The following is a 26,413-nucleotide window of genomic DNA, read 5'->3' as shown; positions in this document are numbered from 1 at the left end:
GGGGCATCTCCCCACCAAAATAAATTATTTACTCAGATGGTATTGGCAGCCAGATGCGTTATTGCATCAGCATGGAAGAAGTCTGAAACGCCTAGTTTGGGTCTGATTATAGCCAAAATATGGTATGTCCACTCCATGGAATACGTCACTAGCATACTGAAGGGCTCCTCCACAAATTTCATTAAGGTCTGGGAACCCTGGACCTCTTATTTTCAGGTTCCCCCAGCATTTCTGTGAACACTTTTTGATATGTTATTTTGTTATCTTATCCCAGTTTCTGATTTATTATGTTAGCTTGCTGCGTCCAGTCCAGTCGGATCTATCCCCTTCCCTCTTCCCCAACCTCGTTCTATTCTTCTCTTCCGTTGTTTTTTTTTTTTTTTTTTCTTTTGTTTCCTCCTCTTCTCTCTTTTTTCAATATTGGAAAAAATTAGATGAGACTGTTTTATTGCACATCTGTTTATTATTGATGCACTGTGCATTTACTCATCTTTGTAATATGGTGTGTCTATATGTTTAGACCTCTGTGTAGGTCACTTTCATATTGTCTCTCATCTCACTAATAAATTATGTTTAAAAAAAAAAAAAAAAAAAATCACAAGCACCTTCCCCTGTCACCACCCACAAACGGCGCTGTCACTCAAAGTAGCCTCTTGTCTGTGTATTATGAGTGCACGATTACCAGCCGCAGTGACTGGTTCGCGCATGCGTACTTTGACGCATACGCATATGTGTGATAATCGCCCCTAGCGAGCGTTCGCAGCTTAGCAACCGGGTCTGAATCAGGCCCTATATCCCGACAGAAGCTCGACGGGGGACTTAAGATAGGCGTAGAAATACAGACGCCTATCATAATCCCGATGCCGGAACGCCGAAGGACGACAGCCTGAACGTGGTAAGTCTGGGTGTCCTTAGCGCCAGCTACGGGACGGTGGGGAATGTAGCGGGATTAGGTTTTGGGGGGAGGTTAGGGTTAGACACCCCTAAGGGGGAGGTATAGGCACCCCTGGGGGTAGGTTAGGGCTAGACACCCCCCCCGGGAGGGTTAGGTTTATACACCCCCGGGGGGGACTTAGGGTTAGGGACCACCCCGGGAGTTTTAGGGTTAGGCACCCCTAAAGGAGGGTTAGGGTTGAGGGGGGGGGAGAGTTCTCCTACTGACCAGAGTCGGGATCTCCTACTGTCGGGCTTGTCCTGTCAGGATTTGATACCGATTTGATACCGATTCCATATATACATATATATATATATACACATTGTTTCCTCCAGTGCTTACAGGCTGCCCGGGCTTGGCTTTGTCCCCAGAGAGTGCTATGTATTAGGCTGTTTGGCTGCCAGCTGCAAGGACTGCCAGGAGTTGTAGCTTATTATGAACTTAATTACTGCCAAGTGCGTCGGTGCCTGGCCAGCCGAAAGCGCCATTACCAGTGCAGATTCTGCAGCATCATCGGGCCAGACCCAATTACCTTGCGGCCCGCATTTCGATCACTACTACTCTAGTACATTCTATAAAATGATAGCTAGAATCTATGGGCAACTCCTTCACTTGCCCTCTTTAGAAGGTTTGATAAATCTCCCCCAAAATAACAGTTTACCTATCTGTGAACTTCCAAAGAGAGGCGTAAAACAATCACCCAATGTAATCCAAAAATGTGATGCAACTGTTACTGCGCTGGGCAGGATGTAACTGTCACTGGGCTAGGCAGTATATGTCTCATGCCAGAGAATAGCTGTGCACAGGCCAATGTCACCTCTGAACTAAAGGAAACATTGTGACCTTGAGATCTGTTTGCTGTTATCTGTCCAAATTGGGCAGCAATGTTCTGTCATTTTGTACAGTAACTGAATCAGTGAACGGTTTCAGGTACAGTAAGGAAAAAAAAGGATTCTTTTAAGATTTTTTTTTGTTTTGCTTGTTCCTCCAAGTATTTATTTTTAGGTACAGACTAGTATAGTATTTATTTTTTGGAGATATTTATCAAAACAGAAATCACTAGTGCAGCTGAGTGATGGTCTGCTCTCTGGTGACACCAGTCAGCAGTAAGCACTGCTCATGCGCGGCCCAGCATTGCCAGGTCAGACAATACATTTCTATCAGACATTTACCGCTCATCTCATTCCCGCGGTCAGACAGGTGAAACAGGTGAGCTACAGCTGAAAACACAGTCAATGGCAAAAGTGGCACAGCAAAAAAATAAAATGACACTACATACTTGACATTCTTTTGAAGGTACATCTCTTCCTATGTATGTATAAAAATGAAATCCGAACAGAAGCGGTAAGTACCCTTAAGGCGGTTAAGACGCTCAGGCACGCCTGAGTTCGCACTTCCACTCCCCTGTTTCTAGTGGCCAGCCCCTGTCACCACCCACAAATGGCTTCTCCTGTCACTCAGTCAGCTGGGCAGTCTATGCACAGCGAGCGTACGCTTCCCGATCGCTCGCACTGGTTTGCTCTCGCGCACTGCGATGCGTACACACGCGCAGATTGCAAAAATCGGCTGGCTGCATGCGAACGCAGCTTAGCAAGTGAGTCTGAATCGGGCCCACAGTCAGTACTCAAGCTGCGTATGCCATCGCAATATCTAATTTATGCACAAGAAACAGCATTCAGACGGACAGGCACACCTGCGTTTCTCCATCCACTCCCCCCGTCACCACCCCCAAACACTGACGTCCCGTCACTCACTCTGCGATGGCTTTATATCTGCATACGTGATCGCAGTGCAGTCGCAATACTGGCCTGCAAACGCGCACTGCGGTACATATGCATGCACAGTATGCACCATCAGCCAATCTGTGTACGCGGTTGCAATTGCGATCCGTAATGAATCAGGCCCACTGTTATCAGGTGACCACTTTATCAATTTTCTTTTCGTATGCACATTTATATTGATTTTTATTTATTTGATGACTTATATTTTGTGCACTGTTTTGTGGCCCCTGTCTCTTTGAACTCATACGCTGAACAGATGTACTTCAGAGGAGGCTATCATCTTCTATGTATAGTAACACATTATTATTCATATAATATATGTGTGTGTGTGTATATATATATATATATATACATACATACACATACTCATATACAACGCAGGAGAAGCACTTATAGGGGAGAATTCAATTACTGGTGAAGTGCCGCTGGGCATCGCCGTGCACATATACAGGATGGTCTCTGAAACAGCTACTGTTTACCAAAAGACATGTACTCCCTAATTTAGCTGTCCTTTATACCCCTTCTCTTCTGTACTCTCTCTTAGCCTTAGTGAAAATCTCCATAAAATATTACATAAATGAAAAATGACAGTAAGGCAGTATTGCCACTTTACTACTCTATCGCAAAGCTGGACGACGTGTCATGTAATGATGCTGCATTGCTGCTGTAGTGAGGAGACGTAGCGGAGGTAAGACAGAGGGGAAATGACTAGAGTGAGAAGGAAGAGAGAGAAAAAGAAACAGAAAAGGGAGAATGGCAGAACAAATGTGAAAGCAGGGATGCCAGAACATTGCTGCCCAAAAAGGCCAGTAGATGGGTGGCGGCTGGCAATGTGGTACTTGATGTGGAGGTAATGACCCTATTAATTTGGGGGATACTAGGACAATATGTTATATGTGAATGAAATTTGATGATGAGAAGAAATAGATGTATTTATTAAATATTAGGCTGGTTGTAGGGAAAATAATCCCATTTATTAAATATAAATGTTGTTAATTTAATGGGGCTGGTTAAGGGAAGGGGACCTACTTCTACAAGCAGGGTGTATTAAGTGAGGAGAGGACCTGTGTGCAGTCTCTGTCCGGGCCCCATCCTCTCTATCTGGTGGCAAAAGCACATAGACTCTGGCACTGTGCCCTGTGCCAGAGTCTCCTGTGCATGTGCAGGTCTCCAGGAAAATGGCACGGTGGCCATTTTCCCGGTGACATTTCTACTGTACATATGGGTATTAATGAATATGAGTGCAGAGTTCTGCGCACAACATGCATCCATTATAGATATGCCACTGTGTACATGGCATTCATTTACTGTTGGTGCTGGCTGGGGCAAAGGAGGAAATGGAATTCAATTAAGGGCGAATCTGTTCGCCTGGCAGAGTCTGCGTGGCAGCCGCTGCACTTAACGGCAGCAGGATTTCACACAAAAGTGTTCCCTACCCCACAGGGTAGAAAGCACCTATGTGCGAATCAGGCATTTGGCCACCAGGACGAAGGGTGCGAGACAGGCTGCCATTGCCGACATTTAAACGCAGCAGCAATGGCAATTCGCACCCTTCACCGACAATTGAATTTCCCTTCCTATGTGAATGTTTACTTCTTGCTTGTTCAATATTCCAAACAGGCCCCATATATTCCAGGAACCTGACAAGTAAAGGTGCATATCCACTACACGACTGATGAACGATTACAACATTGTAATCGTGCAATCGTTCATCGTACTGTGCAGTGGGTATTGTGCCCACACAGAACGATATGTAATTCAGTGCAGGCACCCTCCCTCATCCCCGAACATGCACAACCTGACAATATTGTCAGGAAGGCCTATATGCTCAGGCGATGACAGATGCTGACAATGAGCAGTGGGAGCGCGCATCGCTGGTTGTTGCCGGGAAATTCACTGCACGATTAATGAACGATAACGATGTCGTAACCGTTTAATCGTCCATTTTTATTATTTTATTAGCAGCTAGTACTGGAGGAAACCCTGCAAGAATAGGTAGGAGAGAGCAGTCAGTAGTTGTCCCAATTTTAGGGAACTGTCCCACACAGGACTTTCTTCTCTTTAGATTCGCCTTGTAGCCTTTTGCTAATCTGGCTGCAGCTATCTGAAGCGAAGTAGAGAGCCTAGTGTCACAATGTAGCAGCAGGGAGCTGTAATAAACTGCAAAATGTTGCCTCATGGGTACAATAACTGCACATTGCGTATAATCAGGAGAATTTGCACAAAAACATCATGGTACTAAGGGAGGTATGTTTGCAGTCTTGTAAATGACTCTTAATGACTTCAATTTTTAAAAACTCAATTACATATTGAACCACGAAAGTACAAAAACAATGAAGATAATAGACTCCGAGGTCTGGAAACGAATACATTAAAATAACATGAATCGTTTGTTTTGGGCTTGTTCCATCATTGTATCTATTTTTCATGACTTAAATATGCCCAAATAGTACAATAGATAGTATTGGTAAAAGTGCAATAAGTAGAGATCATATGTAAAACGTGTTAAAAGAAAAACACATCTATTAACCGTGACTAAAGCATGCATTTTTTTACCTGTTTTCCCATCGCATATATGAGTACAAGACTTTAAGTAATAAGGGTCACTGAAAGGACAGGATGTTTGTGCATAGAACAAGACAGACATAGGACTGCATCACCTGATACGAAGCACTAAAACCAACCCATACTTGAGATATAAACCTGATTTCTTTAGTGCACACTGATAGCAGTACATGGGTGGTCTGATATCTAGAGACAGACTATTCCAGACCGAAGTAGCTGTGACAACTTTACATGGTGAGAATGTTCCAAGAACATATACCAGCAGATTATTATGTTCACGTAAACAAATACTTTTTATAACAGCACCAATGCACCTACAACAGTAGCTCAGCTGCTAGTATATATATATATATATATATATATATATATAGAGAGAGAGAGAGAGAGAGAGAGAGAGAGAGAGAGACTTTATTTACTGAACACATTTTTGTAGCCCTATTCACTATTAGTATGTACATTTGCAATCTATTATTGCTGCTGCTATAACAGACAAGCAAGGTTATTTTAGGATATAAAAATGTGTTTCACAAAGTGCCCTTCCACTTCTATTTATAAAACTGTTTCATAACAAGGGAACAGGCTAATAATGATAGGAGATTATTTCATAATAAAATGTACTGAATAGGAATGTCCGTAGTTAGCAGTGCTTAATTGTAATTGCTAAGAGTATTTCTGCTCTGTGCTCTGTACTTCAAGCGACCACTAGCTGGTACACATAAACATTTATATCAGGTAAGAAAGCCATCTGACTGTTCCCATCGCACATACAAATATAGAACATGACCATAAAAAGTCACAGAGCACGTCCTCTGCTCAGTAAGTTATTACAGTTGCTGCAGGATTGGTATGCCAACTGGAATTATATTCCAAGCACAGGCTCATTTCACAATGATTGCAGGTTTCATTGAGGGGGGAACTGTGCATTCAAAACCAGCTCACACAGAAGCACCACCATACTGCTTATGCTCAACCCCAAAACACAGGGCATACACACATACAATTATTATGTATATGAATGCAGGTAAAAACATTAGTGCATGTATACAGTGGTTCTACTACGTCAATAATTCAGTAAGTGAAACGACCACAAAAAAAATCGCACCACCTATTATTCATTTCATGATGAGGGCCCTCCCCTCATAAATTATAAGACTTGAGATACATGTCAAGCAATCCGTATGTCGAACATACATTATCCTAATGTAATAATCCTTGTCGTACAATACACTTGTCGCTCCATCCATGAATCATGGTCCTTCTAATAGTATGCATAGCAGTTCAAATAAGGGTAGACACATGGGCAGGGTGGCTACAAATTTTGTAATGTGACTTTAAAAATTCTTGTCAAGTCATTGTTTACCATTACTAAGAATTTAGCTGGTGGTAGAAGAAGCAAAGAGCAGTTTACAAAACACTTTTATAACAGTTTAAATGGGACAGATTAGTTTACACACAATTAATAAATGTTGATGAAATAAAAAATAAAAAAAAGATGGTTTCATGGATGTCAGATTAAAACACAGACAAAAAGTGGTGTAATAAAGAGGGTGACATTATAAAGAGGGTGATATTATAAAGAGGGTGACTTCTGATGGAATGAATACACTGTATTGCTGTATACAGGTTTTCCTGCTGTATTTTGGGGGAGATGCACGATTTTGAACCAGCACCGTGCACTGGTTGGTCCTCTTCTCCAGTAGAAATCTCAGGGGTGTGAAAATAAAAAATGCGCACCTGATCCAAGCAGACATAGAAGCATATGTGTATAGATATAGAATAAGTGTATACATATAGCTCTTCTCCCAAAAGTGACGGAACTCATGTGTGTTTTGTCATTTTTGTGACTGAACCAATCAGCGACCACTACCATGGCAACAGGCCGCTGACTGGCTGTGAGTGGTCTGGCCGATTATAGGCTAAGAGACAGACCATTCACAGTCAATAAGCGGCCTGTTGCCATGGTAGCGGACGCTGATTGGCTCACTGCCATATAAGTGAAGAACACACGTAGGTTCCGTCACTTTCGGGAAAAGAGCTTTATCTCCACATGGATCGGCTTTGCGTTTTTTTATTTTCACACCCCCGGGATGCCTACTGGAGAAGAGAGCCGACCGGCGCCTAGGATGTCTACTGGACAAAAGGACTGACTGTAGCTAAGGAGTAGGTAAATATGTAAGTGGGGGTGAGTGTGAGTGCGGATGACTGAATGTGTAATAAATCAATAAAACATTTGGTGTTTGTGTACTGTCATTTTAATATTTAATTTACATAGGTACCAGCGGGCCCTTAATCCCCAGGCTTGCTGGCACTTGTGGTTCTGAAAGTGCCAGCAAGCGGGGCAGGCTTGCTGGGACCTATAGTCCTACTGCATAGGACAATATTAGTTTAAATCTAATTTTTATACCCATCAACCCTGCACCTACCGCCCAAGGGGTGCGGAGGACAGCTCCGGTCTTCAGCCCAAGCCTGAGGTATATGCGGGAGGGGGACCATTTTATTTCGGGATTCCCACTTCAGGAGGAATCCCTGGCCTGGACTGACTAGTTGGGGGATGGTTAATGCTTTGGCCAGGGGACCCCGTCAAGTGCGTCCCCCGTGTGTGTCATCAATATGGGTTACACCTATGCATTTTTCCCCCCGTATGTTGTTGAACCAGGACCGGCTCAAAGAGCCAAGTGCTGGTTCATGGAAATACAGGGGACCCCACATTTTTTTCCCCATATTTCCTATACCAGGACCGCTCAAAGAGCCTGGTGCCGGTTATGCTTGGGAAGGGGGACCCCACATAATTTTTTATAAAAAATTTACTATTTAATGCCTTTATTATACTCAGAAGCATGCACAGATCACACTGATCTGTACTTGCTTTTGCTAAACATGCTGCTCAGGAGGGGGTCTATTTTCAAATTCTATTTTGACCCGAGTTTGCTCCATTTCCAATCGTGTTAGCAGACACCATTCTTGGTAAATGCACATGTTGTATTCCTGTCCATGAAAAGTACTTGCGAGTTTGGGCGATGGCGTTTTGTCTCCTGTGCTTGCCTTTAATAAATCTCCGTGTTTGAAAAACTGGACAAACTCGCCCGTAAATGGCATCTCGGACAGACACAATTGTGAATTGGAGTACCGTATGTTGGATGAGGAGCACTCTGCGCGATATCAGCATCCATTAATGAGAGCCAGCAATCTCTAGGACCCTCCCCGGCTCTGTCAGGAGGCCTGACCTCTGGCATGCACTACTGCACATGCGCATCTTCTCGCATCTTCACCACGCATCTTTCTCCTTGGCGTCCATGTTAGTTGGATGTGCCCTGAGACTCTCCCCAGCATAACAGCCACTAGGCTGTATGCTCCGATTCCACCTGGCACACTACAATGCCCAGCATACCTAATACCTCCAGGCTACATCTAATACCTAATTATATTGTACCTGCATTATCCCTGTGTCTACAGCCACCTGTATTTCTACCTGGTTAATAAACCTAAGAACAGGTTAAGTTAAGTTGTTTCATGTGTGGATTTAGACAGACGGCTTCCTGGCTGTCGGTATTTCAACTACATCCCCTCCCAGGACATTCATGCTGTTAATAGCCTCAACTCTGCTAATATTCTGATAATAGGTTGTGTACCCAGTGTCCTTACCATGGTCACTCTGCTAATAGAATAGTTTAACACTTCAAAAGTGTTAAGGGGGTATCCATTTAGAGATATTTGCAGGCGGTTGAACGATAACGATGCTTCTAAATCGCGCATGTATCGGGCACATTTAGGTCGGAAACAACCAGCGATGCACGTGCCCGCTGGTCGTTTCTGACATCTATCATCGCCCATACATGCTGGTCAACCTGACGATCACGTCAGGTTCAGCATATACGGGGATGATGGATGTCCCTACACTGAACGACTGAACGTTCAGTGTAGGGACATCACAGACATAGAAGCAACAGCACAATTACAATGTCGTAATCGTGCTGTCTGTTAAGGGATAGGTACCTTAAGTCAGGGCTTGACAAATTTTTCTAAAATCTAGGAGCCAGGATGAAAGTATAGGAGCCAGATCACTGTCCCCCCAAAAAAATTACAGGAGTGGTTGAGGAGCACAACTCCGTGTGTTATGCAACTGTTATATACACTATGCTAGTCACAGTAGAATGGATATAGTAACATGGAGGCCCCCTCACTGCTCTGCACAGCTCCTCTGCTCCACCCCCAACCCTCCAGTAATAACGGACCACATTTCATATAAAACAATGGTGCCAGAAAGTACAACAGAACCCCCTCCCGTCGTGGTCACACCACTATCCCTCTGAAGCTGCTCCGTAATACCTGCCCATGCATAAACCCTATTACCGTGGAGCTCTATGCAGCCAGAGATAGGAGACAGTAGACAGCCAGGACGTACAGGAGGATCAGCGTAGACTGAGACAGACAGCATGGGTCAGAGCAGGCCAGGATGGAGAGGAGTCGTCAGCGCAGGCCGGGATGGAGAGGAGGAGTCAGCGCAGGATGGGACGAACAGGAGGAGTCAGCACAGGCTGGGATGGAGAGTCGTCAGTGCAGGCCGGGACGGACACAGACACAACAGTCACCACAGACGACAATCAGCACATGCACTCCTGTGCATGAAATGAACACAGCAATACTATATGCACGAATCTCCGCGGGAGCTGATGAGGATCTGCTTCCTCCCTCACTGCAAAATCTAGTAGCCAGGCAGCAAAATCTGGTAGCCATGGCGACCTGGCCCCTGGGATTGTCAAGACCTGCCTTAAGTCATGCCCCAAGAGTAGGACCAAACCTCCATTGCAATACTCCATAGTTGGGAAGTATGTTATAGTAAGTCTACTGTGATGAGTTTGGATGCAGTTTGGATAAATTCTGTGTCCAATAATTCTAAATGTACTTGTAAAAGACAGTTCTAAGTATACCTGTAGATGTATCCTAAATTATGTTTTTGTTATGAAAGAACTCAGCAAATATATATATTTTTTCAGATAAAGACTTCAGTGTCACTTACATTATGCATTGCAAAGTAACTAGAATTAAACGATTTGTATATAAACATGAGATCTCTTCTTTTTACTTATTCAGTACAAATAACTCTAGAATTTGTGCATAAAAGTGAATGAATCTGTAACATTCCGTGAGGGAGGTTTTGTTTGAAACCCAATAGGCTCATTCACAAATATGTAAAAAATCAGTGCAAATGCACATTATGACATCACATACGTACTTTTGCACAAATGCAAGTTTACAGTTTTTTGCATGGATTTGCACACCTGAGGTAAGGAGTTGGGTGGATGAAGCGTGAAGTTCCTTGCTAAGCGCAGATTAGACACACAAGTGCACTTAGTTTTGCACTTAATTAGAAAAACAAATTCATTATGTAGGTTGAGATATATGAAATCCGCTGCCGCTGAGGATGGAGAAAGCAAAAGAACTTGTATTCTCTGTCTGGTTAGAAGTATCAGACACACAGCTTCATGCCCAAGGGCGTAATATGTAATTCCCGAGCTCAGTGGCAACAGTTTGGGGGATGTGGTTGCTATATATATCCATGTTCCCCATAGGCCCCCAATCCGCTGCTCTGAGCATGTGCAGGGTTGGAGCATGCTCAGGAGAGCAGAGCAAGTATGGTATATTAGAACAATGTGCATTGCCCCCAGCTGTTACACCCCCTGCAATGGCTATACGGCTCCTGCTCATCCCTAAACTTCCTATGGGACATATTTTGCCTATGTCTCCTCACTCTACTGATTCATTTAACCACTTAACTGACTAATTCTTTTTCCAAAAACTGCTCCAAAATTGTCGGTTTCTTTTAAGATTGAATTAGGTCACGAACATAATTTTAAACTTATCCATCAATATTTTATTTGAAATTTTTTTTTTTTTAAAACACAGTATACCATAAAAATAGCAATTTTTATATTATACTGTAGTGATGGCCATTGACGGCTGTACCATCGATGGTTCAACCATCGTTAGAAGCCATCAATTGTTTTGCGATTGGTCGAGGAGATCTGTGTACACCACAACTGCCGATGTTTCCTAAACATCGATTGAGGGTTGACATCGATGGTGCAACATTGATGGCCACCGGCAATGGCAAACCACTTATTTTCAGCCAGACCATCGATGGTTTGCAAACCATCGATGGTCGACTGCCATCCCTAATCAGAGGCTCTGCGATATCGATCGATTGATATATATATACACAGTGTATATATATATATATTTATATATATATATATATACACACATATAGACATATACATATATATACACACACATATACATATATATATACGTGTGTGTATATATATATGCACATACATATATATATATACGTATATATATATATATATATATATATACACACATACGTATATATATACATACATATATATATACACACACACATATATATATATACACACATATATATATATATATATTTTATAATTGTTAAATTATTTATTGACTGATCACTGTGGCCAGCAGTGATAGGGCACATGGGGACGGGGAGGCGGAGCTGAGGCCGGAAAGGAGTGGGCGGGAGCGCCGGGGGAACATGGCAGCAGCTGCAGCTACCAGAGCCGCTGCTGCTGCTCCTACAGTGATTTTACTGATCACTGTTCCGGAGCAGCAGTGGGAGCGTCTCCCGCTGGCGGCCCGGATACAGAGCAGCGGCGGCGGCTACCAGAGCCGCTGCTGCTCCTACACAGTGATCACCTAGTGACCACTGTAGTGCCGGAGCCGTCTCCCGCTGGCGGCCCGGATACATAGCAGCGGCGGCTACCAGTGCCGCCGCCGCTGCTCCTTCACACACAGTGACCACCCACAGCTTATGCGAGCGTCCATGATGATGGTCACGATGGTCAAGACCATCGCGACCATCGGGCTTGCGACGGAGACCCTGCGGTAGGGTCTCGCTGCCGCAAGCCCTGGAGCGATTTTGGCTCTATCAGAGCCAAAATCACTCCCACTGACATCACTTGTGATGTCAGTGGGGCTGGCTTCAGACGGTAGGCGTTCCCATGGGAATGCATCCGTCTGGCAGCCACGCCCCCGGCACGCCGACCAAAGGGGGCGTGCTGTCAATCAACATCGACAGGTTCGAGACAAGGAGCGACGGAGAGCCCGTCGCTATCCGGGTCCCGCGCATGCGCACGACGGAGCTCCCTCCGTCGTGCGCATGCGCAGTGGGGCAACATCGAACCGCTTGTGAGTGTCCTGCGCTCGCGAGCGGGTCTGAATGACCCCCAGTGATCACTATGTGATCACTGTAGTTCTGGAGCCGCAGCGGGAAGGTGTCCCGCTGGCGGCCAAGATACATAGCAGCGGCGGTGGCTACCAGAGCCGCCGCTACTGCTGTTTGCTGAAGGGGGTGGAGATGGCTGCCCGATCACTGCTGGCCACAGTGATCGGGTCACAGCAGCAGCACTGCTGCTTCTATGGGAGGGGGGCTGCCGACGGTGCCCGATCACTGTGGCCAGCAGTGGGCGGGACACGCTAGAGAGGCAGCCACGCTTGCAGAGGGACCAGAAGGTCCCTCTGATGTAGGCGGCTGCGGGAAGATTAGCTTCCCATAGCCGCCTAGTGGGCATTTCTGACTGGTCGTATCAGATACGACCATGTCAGGGAAAGCCTAGCCTGGTGCAGTCGTATCTGATACGACCGTGCCAGGCAAGTGGTTAGGACAGAAATTAGGTTACTCTGACCAGAATTTTATGAGAAAAATGTAAAAGGTTAGATAAATGAATGTAGAGATCCTGAAATGGAAGTATGAGGTACTCTGTGATGATATGTCTACTGTTTCCAATATCAGCATTTTCCAGAATAACTGAAAATCCACAAAAATGGACAAAGATAGATTTTATGGTATGCTTTCAAAGATTAAAATTTTGGGCGCTCCAAAATTGTAAATGTGCCGGGTTGTAAACGTGTGAAAGACAGGTTGTGTAATGTAAACATTAAGGGGCCTAGTTACCAAAGTAATTCTGTACATAAAGCATGAGGAAACTATTTATCTCACGTATATCACAATATATATGCTAATATGCTATGCCAGAAAGTGCCCTCCCCCACCACCTTCCTTCTGTACCCCCCACCATAGACAGAATGACAGAGGGATGACAGTATGCTTCTTTTAGTTACTGTAGGGCACTCACAAGCCAGGACTAATCCCCCCAGCAACAAGCCCTAATAGTATGTATATGTAACAGTGACTCTTTTGCTCACTTCAACCCTTGTGGTAACACTGTTATTATCACAGGTAGTAAAATCTCTTTTCTTTGGACTCTGTAAATAATAATAATAATAATAATAATAATAATAATAATAATAATAAGTACCAGTGATGTCAACGAAAAAAACAAGCAGCACTATACCGCATAGTAAAACAGGCAGCAGTTACACTACTATTAAAATAATAAAAGAGGAGAACATCATAACAGCATTAATCAATCAGAAATATTTCAATTATTTAACATACGCACTGCAGCCGGGAAAAAAATATTGTGGAACCGTTTTGTGCGAGAGCGCACAGCTCTAAAACGCCTAGCGGGGATCCGCTAAAATAGATCTAGATTTCTTCAGGAGTCTCTTTTCATATATCTCCTAAGTGCGTGGTAGCACAACTCCAATGATTCTACTATCCGTCCCAACCACCTGATCTAACGGCCTACGTTCAGCCGCAGTACAGTTCCCATACCAAACAACAATCCCATAAGTCAGGATACTTTCCACAATACTACGATAGAAGTTTAAAAGTGTCCCCCTACTCACACACGCCAATCTTAAGCTACGCAAAAAAAACAGGCGTTGATGTGCCTTCTTAGCCAGAAAGACTCAATTCAAAGACCAAAGTATCTGAAATAAGAAACACCAGTGGTTACTGCATGGTACAAAAGGTCAAAACTGTTATCACCAGTGAATTGTAGAATATATTCTCCAGAATGCTTAGTACTTGTTGTTTTCTAGATAGTCGTTTACTTCCCATAGTTTGGAACACCGTGCCTAAAATATACTAAATTATATCTAAAACCTGCCCCTCTATAAGCACACTGCCCCTGCAACTATAAGAGGAGACACATAGTAATCATATTTCTGTGTAAGACAACATCACTGAACAACAGTAATCATGTTCTATATTTCTTTCAGTTTTTCCAGAAACTTTTTGTACAATGGCTAACTAGGTAAGCGAATCCATAACTTTATTAAGAAATTATACTAAACTCTCATGCCAGTCTTAGGGGTAAATTTACTAAGAATCGAGTTTGGTCGAGTTTTGTTTTTTTAAAACTCACTTTGCTTCACCAAAACTCGGGTGAGTTTTCCCTTTCAAAACTCGCAAATTTACTAAGTGAGTTTAGTTGAAAGTGAGTTTTCCGATGGTGAAGCAGAATGAGTTTTTTCCCCAAAATTGCGAGGTTAGATGAATGTTTAGATGAGAGTTTAGATGAGATTACTTACCTGAGATTGCAGTGTTTTCTCTCTGCAAACCTCACCCAGGCAAGCAGCCTGCACATATCAGTGAGATATGTGTAAGCTGCTTGTGTGGTCTGTGAAAAAACAGGTTAAATGTTTTTAAAAAAAATATGTAGGGTTCCCCCCCAAAAGCCTAACCAGCCCCGAACTTGCCAGCCAGTCCTGGTTCCTAAAATTACGGAGAACAAAATGAGTAGGGTTCCACCATAATTTAGGAACCAGGACCTGACTGCAGGGCCAGTCCTGGTTTTAACTATAGGGGGAAAAAAATGCGTAGGGGTCCCCATATAATTAAAACCAGCACCGGACCCAAAACGGCCGGACTGTAATGCCACAGCCCGGAGACCCTATTACCGGGGCTCCGTAGCCAAACATTATCAGCCCAAGCCGCTCAGGTCAACCCGGGGACATCAGGGGAAGTGGGGACCCCCCAAAAATAAAGTGAAGAAAAGATGTAAACTATTGTATTTTACAGTGGGGGTACGGGTGCCGGCCACTTGCTGGCACTTGTACTTCCACAAGTGCCAAAGGGCAGGCATGCTGGCACCTGTAGTCACACTGTAAAATACAATAGTTTACATCTATTCTTCACTTTATTACCCTCGTACCCACAGCTCAGGGGTGCAGGGAAGAGCCCCAGACTTCAGACCAAGCCTGGGGTTTGGGAAAAGGGGGACCCCTTTTTTGGGGCGTCCCCACTTCCCCTGAGATCCTCGGCTTGGCCTGAGCGGCTTCGGCTGATAATGTTTTGCCACAGAGCCCTATAATAGGGTTGCCACGCTGTGGCATTACAGCCTTGCTGTTTTGGGTCCGGTGCTGGTTTTAATTATTTGGGGACCCCTACGCAATTTTTTCCCCCCTATAATTAAAACCAGGACTGGCCCTGCAGCCAGGTGCTGGTTCCTAAATTACGGCGGAACCCTACTCATTTTATTCCCTGTAATTTTAGGAATCAGGACTGGCTGGCAAGTCCGGGGCTGGTTAGGCTTTTGGGGGGGGACCCTACGTCCTTTTTTAAAAAACAAAAAACACTTTATATTAGGTATACAGGCAGAAACATACACAAATCACACTGATCTGTGTATGTTTCTGCCAAACTCGCAGCTCAGGAGATAAGTGTTTAAAACTTCTATTTCACAGTGAGTTTGCTACAATCTCACACGAGATTGGAAACTCGATTCTTAGTAGATTTGCGAGTTGCATCTTTTTCATGTAAAGTACTTGCTAATTTGGCCGATGGTGAGTTTTTTCGAGTTTGCAACCTCACATGAGTTTTAACAGTGAAAAGACAGAACTCACTACCAAACTCACTCGAGTTTGTCTTTAGTAAATTTGCGAAATGAAAAACATGCCTAAACTCACGTGAGTTTGCAAACTCACACAAACTCACTGAAACTCGACTCTTAGAAATTTACCCCTTAGAAGGGTTTAGTAAGCATTTCTTTTCACTGATCGTGTTAATGAGCAATTGACTGCGGGTTTACCAAATGTAATAATAAACCATATCTTGCTGGCTACTCTATAAATTTATTTAATTAAGGAAAAGAAACAAAAAAATGCTATTCATAAAAAATACATTGTATAACCTGAAGAAGTTTTCTACCTATATTGTATGGTATTTTGGGGTTGTAGATTTAATCCCTGCATTTTATTTTTATCAAAAGTATATTTATCTGTTTCTGTCACCTATGCAATAACCAGGGCAGCAACTGGGGTGGGGGGAAAGGTGCCCCGGGTGCCAGATTTAGGGGGTGCTGATGTCCAGTCTGGTGCCACAATTATCAGTAGTGGTGCGAACCGTTCCCATTACATATGGCAGCGGGCAGCTTGCTGCTGTCTGCCCCCTTCTGGTCCATCCCTTCCCCCGTCTCCTGCAGTATTTCTTGGGACTGGGAGAGACGTCAGGATGTCTCTACAAGTCCATACTCACAGTGCCCTGCGCCAAGGAGCCGTTAGGACGGCCACGGCGTTGGGCCCATCTATCACGATTAGAGCTCCAGTCCACACGGCGCTGCCGCCACCACCAATCCACTGCCGCCACCACATGTCCCCCGCCATGCAGGAGCCGGCAGTTAAGTTTGCTGTTGGGGAGAGGAGAGGGGCTGTTTGGTGAGGGAGCGCCGTGCAGTGGAAAGCTGTGCAGTGAAGGGATGTGGTATGAGGGGCTGTGATAACGGCTGTGGTGTGAGGGACTGTGGTATATGGGACTGTGGTATGAGGGGCTGTGATGAGGGCTGTTTAGTAAGGGGCCCTTGATGAGGAGGGCTGTGGTATGAGGAGCTGTGCTGAGGAAGACTGTGCAGTGAGTGGCTTTGATGAGGGCCGTGCTGAGGAGGGCTGTGCAGTGAGGGGCTGTGATGTGAGGAACCCTTGATGAGGAGGGCTGTGCAATGACAGGCTGTGATGAGGAGGGGTGTGGTATGAGGCGCTGTGCTGAGGAGGGCTGTGCAGTGAGGGGCTGTGCTGGGAAGACAGCATTGAGGGGCTGTGCTGAGGAAGGCTGTGCAGTGAGGGGCTGTGATGAGGGCTGTGCTGAGGAGGGCTGTGATGTGAGGGACCCTTGATGAGGAGGGCTGTGCAGTGAGGACTGTGGTATGAGGGGCTGTGATGAGGAGGGCTGTGCAGTGAGGGGTTGTGCTGAGGAAGACTGTGCAGTGAGGGGCTGTGATGAGGGCTATGCAGTGAGGGGCTGTGATTAGGAGGGTTGTGCAGTGACGGGCTGTGATGAGGAGGGCTGTGCAGTGAGGGGCTGTGATGAGGAGGGCTGTGCAGTGAAGGGCTGTGATGAGGAGGGCTGTGCAGTGAGGGGCTGTTATGAGGGCCGTGCAGTGAGGGGCTGTGATGAGGAGGGCTGTGCAGTGAGGGGCTGTGATGAGGGCTGTGCAGTGAGGGGCTGTGATGAGGAGGGCTGTGCAGTGAGGGGCTGTGATGAGGAGGGCTGTGCCGTGAGGGGCTGTGATAAGGGCTGTGCAGTGAGGGGCTGTGATGAGGAAGGCTGTGCATTGAGGAGCTGTGATGAGGGCCGTGCAGTGAGGGGCTGTGATGAGGAGGGCTCTGCAGTGAGGGGCTGTGATGAGGGCTGTGCAGTGAGGGGGCTGTGATGAGGAGGGCTGTGCAGTGAGGGTCTGTGATGAGGGCTGTGCAGTGAGGGGCTGTGATGAGGGCTGTACAGTGGGGGGCTGTGATGAGGAGGGCTGTGCAGTGAGGGGCTGTGATGAGGGCCGTGCAGTGAGGGGCTCTGATGAGGAGGACTGTGCAGTGAGGGGCTGTGGAATGAGGGGCTGTGATGAGGGCTGTGCAGTGGGGGCTGTGATGAGGAGGGCTGTGCAGTGAGGGGCTGTGATGAGGGCCGTGCAGTGAGGGGCTGTGATGAGGGCTGTGCAGTGAGGGGCTGTGATGAGGGCTGCGCAGTGGGGGGCTGTGATGAGGAGGGCTGTGATGAGGGCCGTGCAGTGAGGGGCTCTGATGAGGAGGACTGTGCAGTGAGGGGCTGTGGAATGAGGGGCTGTGATGAGGGCTGTGCAGTGGGGGCTGTGATGAGGAGGGCTGTGCAGTGAGGGGCTGTGATGAGGGCCGTGCAGTGAGGGGCTGTGATGAGGGCTGTGCAGTGAGGGGCTGTGATGAGGGCTGCGCAGTGGCGGGCTGTGATGAGGAGGGCTGTGCAGTGAGGGGCTGTGATGAGGGCCATGCAGTGAGGGGCTGTGATGAGGAGGGCTGTGGAATGAGGGGCTGTGATGAGGAGGGCTGTGCAGAGAGGGGCTGTGAGGTGAGAGGGTTTTTCTGTGCTGTTATGGGCAAGTAAAGTTATTATAAATATAGAGAGGGGATTTGGGGGGGTGCAGTAAAATAATCAGTAATATCAAAACATGGAGGAGGGGCCGCCAAATTACTGCCTAGTTTCGGCCCGGCAATAGCAGAACAAAAGGCATCACAAAATATTGAACTGTACCCCCAAATTGTATAGATCAGACTGGGATATCTTACTTATCATGTTCATAATATGAAAGAAAAATGTCCTAAAAATGCTCTATTATCTTGAGATCAATCTTGGTAGACACATAGGCCCTCATTCAGACCCACTCGCGAGCGGCTGTCCGCTCGCAAGTGGGTCGATGGTCCCCACTGTGCATGCGCACGACGGAGGGAGCTCCGTCGTGCGCATGCGTGAGACCCGACAAGCGAAGGACTTTCCTTCGCTCGGAGTGTCTCATCAAAGGGGGCGTGCTGTCGATGTTGACTGACAGCACGCCCCCTTTGGTGGGCGTGCCGGGGGCATGCCTGCCAGACGGAGGAGTTCCCAAGGGAACGCCTACCGTCTGAAGCCGGCCCCACTGACATCACTAGTGATGTCAGTGGGAGTGATTTTGGCTCTGATAGAGCCAAAATCACTCCTGGCCTTGCGGTTGAAAAACCCAACCGCAGGCTTTTGCTCGCAGTTTCGATGGTCGCGATGGTCAAGACCATCGCGACCATCATCCTGCACGCTCGTATATGCTGTGGGTAGTGACCCACAGCTATACAAGCGTCCAGGAGGACGCTCCATATTAATGGAGGTGGGCCCTGATTCAGAGCGAGCGCTCTGGTCAGAGCGTCCGGCTCTGAATCAGGGCCATAATTCACTATAATTTAGACATTTACTTAATGTGCTCTACGTCTGGCAGCTGCTGAAAAATGTACAAATAAGCGTCTCATTGTTTGTCAGTTTGTCACTATACTAATAACAAAACTTCCTCCAAAATCGAGACTTGCATGTTCCTAATATTGCACCCATGACTCTAGGAAAAAAGCTAAATACAATTATGTTATACTAGCTGTTGCCCCCCGCAGCTTCTCCCATGATGAAATCGCTTCTGCCAACATTTAATTTTATTTGAGGTGTTCTTGTTGTATTGCTCTGCATAGGGGCCCTGTCGTGGGAGTGGCCCACATCACCAGAGGTGCTATATAGACTGGTTTTCCCCGGCACAGACTGCAATTTAGCCTTTTCTATTCAAGTGATCACAGTGCATGGTGCCAAAGTCTATTTGGCTAAACCTCCCTCTGATGAACTTGCTGTGGCAGGGTAACATGTTAGGACTGGTGCTGTTCCTATCTGCAATCTGACTTACCTGCTTTCTACCTTCATTGCCTCAATGGGACTCAGCTGGTCGTAATACCACACCACTTTCTATCAGTGGTAGTGTGGTAGAACAGTGGTTGGCCCAGGAGATCCTTTAATACGGATCATCAACCACCAGAGTGGCTACCTGGGATCAGCTGCCGGAGTTTAACAGCGGGGTTCACAGCACTATGCTGATAGTTCATCATACGTACAGCGGCTGTCAGGTGAGTGCAGGTTGGACATTACATATCTTGGTTTTGTGTACTGTATGTTTATTTTGTTTTTATATGGTTATGGTTCTTTATCTTTTAATGTTAGGAATGGTTGGTGTGGGAGGAGGAGCAAGAATGTTCAGTCATTGCTTTTCAGTAGGTGTACTGACGGCCAGAATTACCATCTGGCATTACTGGCAAATGCCAGAGGGTCTGATTGGCTGGTCTGGCCACTTGGATGCCTGGCCGAGCAATTCTGTCTCCCAGTGCTCTGCTGGCTAGCAGGCTTATTCTAATTCGCGGGCGTGACGTGACATCATGACGTCCCTTCTCACAGCCTCATACTGAGGGAGCTTCTCAAGGACGGGGCGTAACGCGATGCCCCATGACTCTCGGCACACCTTAATAACTCATGGCCATGCCCCCTTTTTGGCATGTGCACACACCAAGGCAATACCGGGGCCAACTAATGTATTACATTATCAAACATTCACCTAGCAATACTGCAAGGACACAATAACTGCTGGCAAACCCTATATTTACAATGGGGTCATGATGATAACCCCCTTGTTCACTTCCCACCCTCCCCTTCTGGCTCTACTCTTCCCCCCCCAACCACCATTTAGAGTGACCCCCCTCGGATATTTTCTTCTGGATCCACCCCTGCAAACACATATTAAAAGTATGTGACTGTATTTAGTTTATTTGACTTCATTTTTGCTCATGCCATTGTTTTTTTATTACATAAATATATATTGCTAGGACAGTGCAAGTGAATTGAAAGAATAATCAGTGATAGAATGATGCTTCCATCATCAGAGACAGAGGTACACTGTTTTAAATATATTATAAGTATACAGAAAAGTTACATTTAATTGTTATTAGAGATCAATAGTTTAGATGATAAGCTTTTCTTCATATACTTTTCATATACTTTCTCTACATAAGTGATATATAGTATTATTTTAGTTGTGCAATTAAAAAATACAAATAAAATCAAGTCACCTTTTGTGACATTAAATGGACAAGAGGGGATAAAATCCCCTCAGTCTCCACTCTGCTATCTATGAATCTATGCAAAGCTTCTGTGCCTAAATGACTCAATGGCTCATTCACAGCTTTAGATTACTAAAGCAAACAGTCTAGACAGCTGAATGGCAGAATTACCCCTTCACTCTGGTTTAGCAGATCTGCTGTCATCTTCATTTGCTTTTCTCATCCCTCTGCATTTTGATAAACTAATGGTTAGCTTTCCTGTGCGGATTCAAAAAGACTGTATAGATTTAGCAATTAAGTAGGACTCAATGACATCACATATTTCCTCTTAACCTATTAGTTACTGAGCAAATAACTTTGTATCTGGAACAACCCATGTCACAATGTAACGAGTGCAAATAAATTTATGCTTTTGCATGCAGGGTAAATACTGGCTGCTTTTGCATGTAGCCCATACATGCAGGACAGCTTTATCTTTACACTACAATTTAGATGTCAGTTTGCACACACCTCTCCCAAATCTAAATCGCTCTGCACATTTTACATCTGCCCGACCTGTAGTGCAACATGGTTTTGCCAAGGTGCAAATTTACTTATTTTTGCTTTACTCACAACTCAGAATCAGGCCCTATACTGTATCTACAACTCACAATCATGTGAAATGTACTGGCATGTAACATAGAACATGACATGGGTAGTAAACTGTTTAGGTACTGACAATCCAGCCACAAGCTCAGAGCAGGAAGCACTTCAGATTGTCTATGGTAACACATTCACTAAACTGCCAAAGTTGATTTTGTCTAGAAGTCCTTATAGATCTTCAGATAAGCTGGATAAGTGTAAGATTCATTATAAGATAGGGAGACAATAAAACTTAATATTAGTCCAGATGTTTGATGTTATATATTTACATCTGCTGTGCAGTTGTCTGCAAACTACATTGTTATTTACCAGTGCTTGTATTAAATAGTCTACAATAATCGGCTGCACTTTAGAGTTCTGTGATCTACTTCACACATAACTAATAAAAAACATAAAATACAGATCTGCCAGAATAGGGTAAGCTGTGACGGGTATAAAGCAGTTGACTACAGTGTCTGCCAAGTTTACTGACAGAGGGGGAGATGTATCAAACCTTGGAGAGAGATAAAGTGGAGAAGTTACTCATAGGAAAAAATGATCTAGTTCTCACTTATATAGCACAGTCACTAAAATAACAGTTAGAAGCTGATTGGTTGCTATGGCAACTTCTCCACTTTATCTCAGTCAGAGACATTTGTTATGCATAGGTAACAAATATTTCCTCCCCTTGCTGTGCCAATTCACTACTGGATTTTACAGATTTATAGCAATTACCAACACCACCTAGAGCCTAAATTATTATAAAATACAGCTTTCATCTTTGGCCTCACCTCTCATCCTGTAGGGGTCAATTTACTAAGCGTTGGATGGAGATAAAGTGAACGGAGATAAAGTCCCAGCCAATCAGCTCCTAAAAGCCATGTCACAGGCTGTGTTTGAAAAAGACAGTTAGGAGCTGGTTGGTTGGAACTTTATCTCCACCCAATGCAAAGTAAATAGACCCCTTGGTGAGCTAGGTACAAAAAAAAGCAAGTTAGCCCTCTGCAATGTATTGTAATGTAAGTGCACAGTATGGCATAATATATCCCGTTTCATGTCTCAATATGTAAATAGCCTATTACAATCTCCCACATTTTCCGTCACCCCTGTACAAAATGTTATACATGTATTTATTGTGAATATAAATAATGAATATTTCTGGTACACAAAATAAATCTTTAATATTTACAAAACATGTTTGAAACATTTGTGATATATTGTGACCTATAGGTCACTTCCCATGGGAATTACAGCCCACAGACCTATTTATATCACATGTGCCCGACACATGGGCTGTCATTAAGGAGCCTGTGACATGCATCCAATCCCCAAACATTGCTGATTGCACCACACTTAAACATATCAGTGTTTCTTACCTCTGGCGGGTGCTGGTGCTGGGACGCATAAACCAAGAATGCTCTTTCTGCTTTAAAGGCATTTTCTACCAGTCCTGCCTAGGAGAGATAAGAGAGAGGTATCTACTGTGATAATCAACAGCAAGACTGTGACATTGCAGCATACCATCTGTATTACTTTCACTTACTACACATCAGTTAAATATAATTACATATAAATTAATGTATTTATAGCTGTCATTATAGTTTGATGTTAACATATACAGTATGTAGATTCCTAATTATTATTACAAAAAATAAAAATGCAGTCCTTTCATTTTATTACAATTTTCCTTAAAGGTATTATGTGAACATTCATCCCACAAACAAACCAAATGATATATCCACTATGTACTGTTGTCCTTGGAAACTGCATGCTTTTGATGTAATAGAATATATATTCGATCAATGTACTTTAAAGATGGGGTACAGAATGTATTTTTCAACAGCAAGTATATTTTTCAAAGTAGACTTTATGTACAGTTGAGGTTTTTTATTTGTTGAAGATGACTATGCAAGCTGAAGATGTCCACTAAGCTGTGAAGACACTGAACATTATTTACATCTCAACTACACCTGGCCTTGAAGACATGTCCACTGCAAGAATCAGCTGGAGTGTGTACATTTTGACCCACAGATGTCCTTGACATGGTATATTCATAGATCTACAGGTGGGGTGGGACTATACATTGGCCCGTTGAGCAGAGTGCCAGGAAGCAGAACTGCTTGGCAAGGTCTCCGAACGGCCTCTGACTGCTGACCTGGGACAGATTTAGACTTTTTAATTAGATGAGGTGTTTTAGCAATTAATTACTCCTGCCTACTTCTACTTCTTAGACTATACTCTTTTAATACAAATATAATTAAAATGAAAACAACACATAAGTATACATCATTACCTATTTTAAAATACACAGATCATACTGCAGGGGATTTAAACTCCAAACCACATGTGTCACAGTACCTTATTTAACAGAAGAGTTATCAGTAGTTATGTAGTATGTGCTTACACTATTATAATAATAACTACTTCACTGACCTAATCCTACATTATTAAAATACATAACACTCCAAGCCAGTGGTTCCCAAACTGTGTGCCGTGGAACCCCAGCGCTGTCACTGTGGTGCCGAGCTGGCCGGTGGCCTAAAGAGGCCGACCAGTGTATTTTTATTTCTTGTGTAAATTCTTTATTTTTTTTGCACGGGTGGGAAAGAGATTGGTTACGCGGATTAGAGCGGATCGGCTGGGGTGGTTGCAATGGATGGGGGAGAACTGTAACTGTGAAGCTACAGGCAGTGAAACCTGAGGCTGTCTGTTGCTGAATGGGGTCCTACAACGCAGTGCATTGCGGGATATCAGACAGGTAGTGTCTGATCTGAGGAGCTATGTTAAGAATGGTGCTGGTGATCACAACTAAAGGTCAGTAAGAATGGGGCATGGAGGGCGGCAAACAAAGACATATAGGGGGCAAAAGGAGAGACATGGAGGTGGCAAAGGGAGAGTCATAGGAGGGGCAAAGGGAGAGACATGTAGGAGGCAAAAAGAAAATAAATGATGGGGCCAAAAGGAGAGCCATGGAGGGGGTAAAGGGAGAGACATGGAGGAGACAAATGGGGAGAGACGGAGGGGGCAAATGGAGGGAAACGGAGGGGGCAATGGGAGAGAGACAATTGGTAAGAATAGCAGTTTTTCTCTTCCTTTTTCTCTTTCATTTTTAAAAACTTATTATGTTATTTTGACCCAACTACTTAAAAAACAGAACTGCTCTGTAATTATTTTGGCTTAGGGGTACCTTGAAACCATTATGGAGACCCTAAGGGTGCCTCTAACTGAGAAAGTTGGGAACTAATGCTCCAAGCAAATGATTTGAACCTCATATACAAGGGGTGTGCATTACGTTTCTGGAAAACAAAGTGAACATTACATTTTTCACCAGAGGAGTCTATGCACATTTGCATGCGCTCAAACCACTTGGTGAAGCAGCTGGACCAGTCCAAAGAAGGTATGTCCTACATGCTGGATGAAGGTCCCCACTACAGCTTTTGGTTCTCAAAACGAATCCCACACATCTTGCGCTTGATTTGTGGGTACACAAAGAAGTCACAGGAGGCCACGTCTGGACTGTACGGTGGATGGCCAAGCTTCTGGATGCATGATGGAGAAGGGAACCACAAGTTTTTGGACAGCACCTCAAAATGACTTCCTGCACTTGAGGCAGGCGGTAGCTACATGGCCAGTCTTGCCCACAAAAACAGCCACCATCTGCTTCCCACGCTGTGCTCAAGTCGGTACATAAGTGGTGGTGCACCTCTACTCTGCCGACTGTTGTTTGGTCTCGGGGTCGATACTGTAGATCAAGGATTCATCACTAATGATCTCCTAGACAGAGTTTGAGTGACCGTCATCAACCTGGCCAGCATGTTGCGGATCAAAGTCAGCAGAGCCTCCTTCTGCTCTCGAATCAGCTGAAGAGGCACCCAGCCTTGCGCAGAACAAGGTTTAGGTGGAGTATAGAGCGGATGGATCACGATGAGATGCCTATCTCCTTCTCTAACTGGGCCATAGTCACCCTGGCATCCACCTCAACGTTGTCCTTGGTGATGGCAGACACAGATCGGCAGCATTGCTCCTGGTCTTCCAGGAATCATCTCAAGCGCTGAAATTCTGCAAACCACTCAAACACAGTGGTTGGGGATGGTGCTTCCTCCCCAAAAGCAGCTCGCAATTGGTCAAAACTCTCCTGCTGTCGCAGACCACCCTTGGTTGTAGAAAATTGTGGCTCTCCAGTGGCCTCTGTTGAGCTCCATAAGGAATTCTTAAAGTAAGTAAACAAGCTTACTTCGGTGTGCAGTGCTGCTTATATAAGGTATACGGTTCTGTGTTCTGTGCCCTTAAATTTCACAATAACTTTAGTCAGAGATTACAGCTCACAACCAGACAGTTAGATTGTGTCTACTCTACTTATGCACTGCATATCTGGAAACTTATTGAACACACCATATTCAGACATCAAACTTGTGAGCTATCAGTAATAAATGTGCATCTATCCAATAATTACTTTCATTTAAATCCTCCCTTGTATTTAAAAACACAATGACCAGTATACCATGCAGGGGACTTGAACTTAGAACCTCATATACAATAATCAGACACTTTACAAAGCTTGTAATCCTAACCATATGTAAGAAAACTTTGACCACTGCAGCTAAGCATATCTATGTAGTGTGCAGTTGCAGGCTAGTACGGGGCAGCAAGGACAGACTCAGTACCTCCAACTACCCTGCAGCCACATAGCACATAGATCAACTTAGCTGCA

The 26,413-nt window shown here is 44.7% G+C and overlaps 1 protein-coding gene across 3 annotated transcripts in view; it reads right to left on the bottom strand.

Moving 5' to 3' along the window:
* Positions 1–26,413, bottom strand: part of CAP2 (cyclase associated actin cytoskeleton regulatory protein 2) — a 180,558-nt gene that overhangs the window by 83,178 nt on the left and 70,967 nt on the right. For all 3 annotated transcript variants that reach the window (XM_088475831.1, XM_088475833.1, XM_088475832.1), the window contains exon 4: positions 23,079–23,156. In XM_088475831.1, the coding sequence (XP_088331957.1) occupies positions 23,079–23,156 (78 nt within the window). The remainder of the gene's footprint in view (positions 1–23,078; positions 23,157–26,413) is intronic.

This window comes from Taudactylus pleione, unplaced genomic scaffold (assembly GCF_031769625.1).
Source record: "Taudactylus pleione unplaced genomic scaffold, aTauple2 ptg000179l, whole genome shotgun sequence".
NCBI lineage: Eukaryota > Metazoa > Chordata > Amphibia > Anura > Myobatrachidae > Taudactylus > Taudactylus pleione.
The sequence above is the reverse complement of the archived record's forward strand: the minus strand, read 5'-3'. Positions and strand labels throughout refer to the sequence as shown.